We start from the raw sequence: 6,325 nt of genomic DNA, 5'->3' as shown, positions 1-6,325 counted from the left end.
AGAGAGAGAGAGAGAGAGAGAGAGAGAGAGAGAGGGAGATTCAAGTTAAATAAGGAAAGCAAGTGCAAGTAGTATAGAATGAGAATAAAACTTTCTTTTCAATTTGTAAAACTTAGTGGGAGAAATCAAATGTAGTGCGAGTAAAATAAAGAGGCAAGGAATGAAAGCCCACGTTTAAAATTGAAGGTTAAGAAATAAAGTGAAAGTGAAAAGGAAAAGAAAAAGGATGTAGATAAGAAAGGGTGCTTGAAGTCGATGTGTAAAGGGGTGAATGGAGGTGATGTACTAATACATCACTCCAACATAGGGGTGTGCATATGAGCATGGTTTCGCAAGTATGTGTACAAGCATAGGTAGGGTAGTGAGAGAGGATTGTGGGTGGTTGGGTTGTAAGTCAATTTTTTCACGAGAGGGAGGTATGTTTAGCATGATACTACAGCACACAAGGCATATCCGTGGGGTATAAAAGTGCCAATAATGTGAAAAATCAAAGCGGAGAAAATAAAGCTATCAAATGTGAGGAAGGGATGAAAAGAGGAAACCATTGGCTTGAAAAGTACACACACACACACACACACACATATTTATGTAGAGAGAGAGAGAGAGAGAGAGAGAGAGAGAGAGAGAACAGACCTAAGGGCTAAGGCATGAGAGCTAGTAAATGAGGCCACTTACAAACATGTGGCATATGGACAAAATATGGCCCATGGGACATGAGAGAGAGAGAGAGAGAGAGAGAGAGAGAGAGCTTAGGACTAAGACATGATAGTGCATAAATAAGGTTGCTTACAAATATGTGACATGGAAGAATTGACACATGAGTCTCTGAGGGGGCAATCTCTACGTCCATGCCGCCATTTGTACACCTAGTTCTTCAACACATGGAGTCCATGCCTGTACACCCAGTTTTACAACGCATGGACTGCTTGGCTATCACTAAGCTAGGATGCTAGGTACACATAGTTACATGCACATGCACACGCATGCACGCGCACACCCAAAGCTTAGCTAAAGGTTGCCTGTACTTACAATAAGGTCGAAGGACTAGAAGACATTTTGCCAAGGGTTCAAGGGGACTTTTAATGTTTTTGTTGTTGGGGAGTGGGAGCAGGTGTGAAAAAGAGTATGATGGGAAGATCTAAAGGCTGGCACTCTCCCCCCTACCTATTATTACAGCGGTATGTACACACTCCTCTTTTTTTTTTTTTTGGGTGTGCTTGGCTGGCAATTAATACAATGGGCTGTTCTTCTTCATTCATCACCTCCCATTCTTCTTGCCATAATAATTATTTAGTCATCAAAACCAAAGCCATGGGCATAGCCAAATTTAATCTTTCTGTGTTTTTTTCTTGTTAAGAACCCTCTACAGAATGGAATCTACACCTCATCTGGCCATACGAGCGTATTTTCTCCTTAATTAGAGCTATGTTCCCTTAATTGTGCATTGTTTGGTTTGCTAATTGGCCTGTAATCCACCATTGCAGCTTGCTAAAGAAGGGCTCTCTGTGTGCAATTATGGTGTACTTATTGGGAGCACAAGTAGATTTAGTATATTGTTTCTTCTTTGAGGTTTCTGATTTTTGGGCATTGGGCGTTGTGATTCCTAAAGACAGGCTCAAGTCATGATGTGGGCAGCACGCCTTGTGTAGCTTTTCTGCTTTTTTCCCTGATTTTTTTGGGGGCTTTTTTCTCTGTAATGGGCTAATTAAGCAGTGGCGTGGTAAAATAATTAACAATTTTTTTTCTTCTTCTGCTTTTTTTGTGTCCTCCTTCAATGGGATTGTGAAGCAGAGGCTTATGAGCATCGCCTCTGTGAAAAGAAAAGCGAGCTTTGCTTTTTTGCTTTTGTTGGGCTTGCAAGAAGAAGAAATGCGGACACCCCTCATAGCTGCCAGCTCCATCTCCAAACCCAGCATCAGAAAGCATTCTTGCTTTGAGAACCTCTTCGCAGATCATCAGCATCACCATCAGCAGCAGCAAGAAAAGCAGTCCGCCCTTGCTTTTGCCTTTTCATCTTCGCCTTCCTCTACCATCAAAAAAGCACACCCAAGAACCTACACCTGCATTTGCTTCTTCGTCTTCTTCTTCATCACCATAGCTGCTTTCCTGCACTGCAGCAACCTTGATGCAGCCCCAATTGTGGAAAAAAGCTCTGTTTCTGTAGACCCAAATGCCTGCTGCAGCTCCACAGGGCCAGGTTTGTCTGCACAGATGGATAAAATGAATAACATGCCTGCTTTGAGAGGGCTTGGGACTGTATTTAGAAGGGGTACCAAGGCCATGAATGAGCTTGTGGTTGCCCATGTTGCAGAAAACACTGCATTGCAGGACTTCAGACTGTTTTTGAGGACCCTGCACCGCAGTGGCGTGACGGCGAGGGCAGACGTTGTGTTTCTGTTCGCTTGGAATACACTGCCATCAGCTATGGTGGATGCCATACATGAAGAAAACCACTACTTCCACAAGCTCCTGCTCTTGCTGTCCAATAACAATGTGGGTGCTGCTGCTGAGGTGAGCAATTCATCATCATCATCATCACCACCGGCATCGCCATCGCCATCATGGCCGTCTTATTTGTTCTCCAATGCAACCATTAGCCCATTCAATATCAATGCTTTTAGCAAAGCTGGTTTAGAAAACGAGCCCTCCTCTCAACCGCTTTGGGGCTTGCACAGTGCAAATCTCTCTCAAGCCAACAGAACAGATTATGCCTTGCCATTAGGGTGGGGTTCTATGGTTGGCTTTGATGTGTTGGAGCTAAACCCGGATGATACACTGCAAGGCTTCATTGATCATCCTCCTCTTATATTGAGGAGATGGGCTTGTTATCAGATGTTGCTAGGCATGGTGAAGCACAGGTTCAAGCACATTCTGCTCACCGGTGTGGGCGGCGTTGCGATTCTTGGAGACCCCTTGGCGATGGCAAGGCGGAAGGTAGGTCTCTATCTATCATTGGAAGACAGGGCATGGGGTGCTTCAATTGGAGATGAGTTGGGAGTGAAATGGGGGCCATTGGATGAAGAACAGAACAGTGAGTTTGAGCATTTGCCCACTTCAGTTGTTTTGCGAAACAGCTCTAATATCGCAGGGAATAGGCGACAGCTAAATGCACATAGAAGAAGGCCATGGATTGGTGCTTCGGGTGGGGCTGATGTTGGGGGGGCCAAGTCGGGGGCACCAGATGCAGGAAAGAGGGGTGATGTCCACAAGGCAGGGTTCTCACGGGATCAAATTCCGATGCCACCAAGGCAGGCGGGCATGAGGAGGCAACCCAATGCACAGTTGGAGATGCATCAGAGAGGTGGTGGGGGGAGGAGGAGGAGAGGTAGGAAAGGGGCGGTGATGGCGGGCGGGCTTTATGAGAAAGTGTACGGCAGGAGGATGTGGAGCAGTCTAGAGGAAGTCGAGAAGAGGAAGAAGCTAGTGAACAGCGGGGCGATTGTGGGCGGCATTCAGCAGGTCAGGGGGCTGGCCAACACCATGGTAACAGAGATTGTGAAAGTGGCATTGCAGAGGAAGAACCGAGAGGCATTCCCGGACAATGTTCTCCTCTCATATCTCCTGCACAAGAGCTCATCGGTGTTGGGAAAGAGAGTCCTAGAACACCTCCATCTTCTGGACAATTCAGAGTCCTTTGTGCACTCCCTCATTGGATCTCAACAGCCTTCCTCTTTCTTCAAAAAATCAAGGGCTGCTTACCCCATGATCCATGGCAGCAGTAACAGCAAAAGATGGGGCAACACCGCCTGGGCGATACACTGCGATGTCTGCTCTTCGCCTGCAGCTGCCATGGTTTACAGCCCTTGTAGAAGCTTCTGTGATTGTCCACAGCTTTTCTAGAAAGCTTCTTGTGCTTCTCTTACGTTTTGGCACATGTCTTTACCTCATTTTCTCCATTTATTGATTCAAGCAGCAATTCAATTCTTATACATTCTTTCTGATGACCCTTGATAGTCTAGTTAACACAAATCATGTTCATAATCAACCCATTTGCCTAAGGTGTAATTGAAAACAATCTATGATTCCTCAGTGCATAGGAAATGGGTTTTTAAATAAGGCCAAGATATCCAACAAGGCCCTGTCATCATATGTTCTCTTCTACCATGTACAATGTTTTATATAGGCAACAAGGCCATATCTTACGTTCCTTAATAAAAGGGTGTTCACACCTAAAGTGTTCCCATACCACTCGATACTTACTCAACTCCAAGATATCCAACAAATCCCCCTTCGGAGTGAAGGAGGTGTCAGCCAAGAGAGAGGCTTTCATCAGTATGATGATTTGGACTTCAGATTACAATCATGTGATACAAAAGAACACAATGATGACAACACCTAAAACTCTCATGTTAGGCTTGATACAAGAGATTGACCATACATAATACCTACATCATTCTATCTATAGACAACACAAAAAAAATTATGACATGAGGAGGCCGTTTGGCTAAGTAGGGAAAGTCAGATAAAAAGGTGCGAGCCTTTTATAGAAACAAGGCTTACAAAAAGACATCCAAAATATTCAAATTTTGGGGGAGCAAAGAACCCATAACTAGAAAATATGTAGATTTGGGCGATAGAGAACCCATAACTCATACGCAACTAAAAGATGATTTTGAAAGTTTGAAAAACTTCCCACGTTGATGCAATGTCGAAGAAGATCTTCTTTCGACATCATTGCTAAGCGATGGATGTTTTGGCTATCCTTTTAGGCTCGAGGGCCAAGGCGTAGAGCACTTGGATTTGCTTAAATCATTAGTTGTAAGGGAAGAATCCCAATTTTTTATCGATGTAGTGGCTTCACTTTGATGCATGAGGCTCAATTTTGTCGATGTAGTGGCTATGTACAAAAGCCAAAATCTAACCTATGGGCCATATGTGACCACATAGAACCACCTAAGGAGTATGCAATCAAAAACCATATCAATCCATATAAGTCTGGTAGTCTCTAGGATCAAACAGAAAGGATAGGAGTGTACAACCAAAGATGAGGCTAACCATGTAACCGCCTAGAAGGGAAATCTAAGCCATGAAAACTCTAAGGCAATGACTCTCCAACCACTTGTAGGCAGTTGGTACTTAGCCTTTGATCGTTGGTTGAATGGAAGATGTAGGGAACCAATTTCGGTGATGAGTCTAACCATGTATCCTCTAGAGTCAAATGGATAGCCATATGTCATAACCAATGTGTAATGCTCCTCATGAATGGTGGAAGTAAGTAAGAGCCCGCATAGAACAATAGCTCCTGGGTCAAAGGAAAAGCTCAAGCCCATCCTCACAACCATAATGTGAGTTTAGCACCCAAGGTATCCCACCAAATAAATCCATAACTCATGGCTAGAATGTCGAATAGTCCTAGCACAAATAAATCACTTTGTAGGCCAAAACCATGATGATGACATGCCACATAATCATATTCCATATATCCCAAGTGGCATATAATGCATCCAAAGACAAATGTCTTTGCTCCAAAAAACATAGGATCATGTCGACATCCATGGGAGCCAAATGAACATAACTCATAGTTAGCATGATGTTAAAAAAAAATGAACCAATGCTGTCGTCCCATGTAGCATCACTCAAACCATCCAAGACATGGTCCTCTCCATCATCATATGTATGAACATGATCCATACCATGTAACATGTGCAAGACCATCTACATGTGTATGATCATCCAAAGCAAAAGCATGTCCAATAGGATCATCATAGGCATAATCATTAGTTAATATCGACAATGTATCCACACATGAGAAATAAGTGGTATCATCCATCAAGTCATTGACCATGGCATCCTCATAGTCTCTAAGGTCATCCTCATAGGTATGGTCTATCTCCATCAATGGTGCCCCTATATGACCCATATTCCATGAATAAGTTAACCTCCATTATCACTGGATCTAAGAAGATCATGAATCAAATATAAAACTCTCAAGATCCACATCATATGATCCACTAAAGATCTAATCCATGTACGTAATCTTGCCTCTTCTATGAGGCCTCACCTCAACAAAGTCATCACTACATTCATGTATAATACCTGATTGCTCAAACACATGAACTATATCCACATGAATGCTGCAAGTTAGCTATGAGAACTACGTGTAGTGGACGAATCATGAGTGCCTCCACAAGTGAAAATCCTAGAAGAGTATAGGCGCCTAACACATCTAACACAAGAAACTCACGCGTATGCTCCTTATGGTCTTATATATGCTCATAGGTATCCCACGAACCCACTTGTAAAGTATCACCAATGGATGCATCACTAATTACATACTCATGCTCACTAATTACATACTCATGCTCACGATCCTCTAATAGACACT

General features: G+C 43.4%; 1 protein-coding gene across 1 annotated transcript; it reads left to right on the top strand.

Moving 5' to 3' along the window:
* The first annotated feature begins 1,032 nt into the window (after positions 1-1,032).
* LOC147623642 (uncharacterized) lies at positions 1,033-3,941 on the top strand. Its single transcript, XM_086820223.1, has 2 exons — positions 1,033-1,178; positions 1,792-3,941. Exon 2 carries the CDS (start codon positions 1,798-1,800, stop codon positions 3,838-3,840), a length of 2,043 nt encoding a protein of 680 aa, XP_086676349.1. The 5' UTR covers positions 1,033-1,178; positions 1,792-1,797; the 3' UTR covers positions 3,841-3,941.
* Positions 3,942-6,325: the final 2,384 nt, after the last annotated feature.

This window comes from Cibotium barometz, chromosome 26 (genome assembly GCF_041138505.1).
Source record: "Cibotium barometz isolate CiBa-2024 chromosome 26, ASM4113850v1, whole genome shotgun sequence".
NCBI lineage: Eukaryota > Viridiplantae > Streptophyta > Polypodiopsida > Cyatheales > Cibotiaceae > Cibotium > Cibotium barometz.
This window is presented reverse-complemented; position numbering and strand designations above follow the sequence as displayed.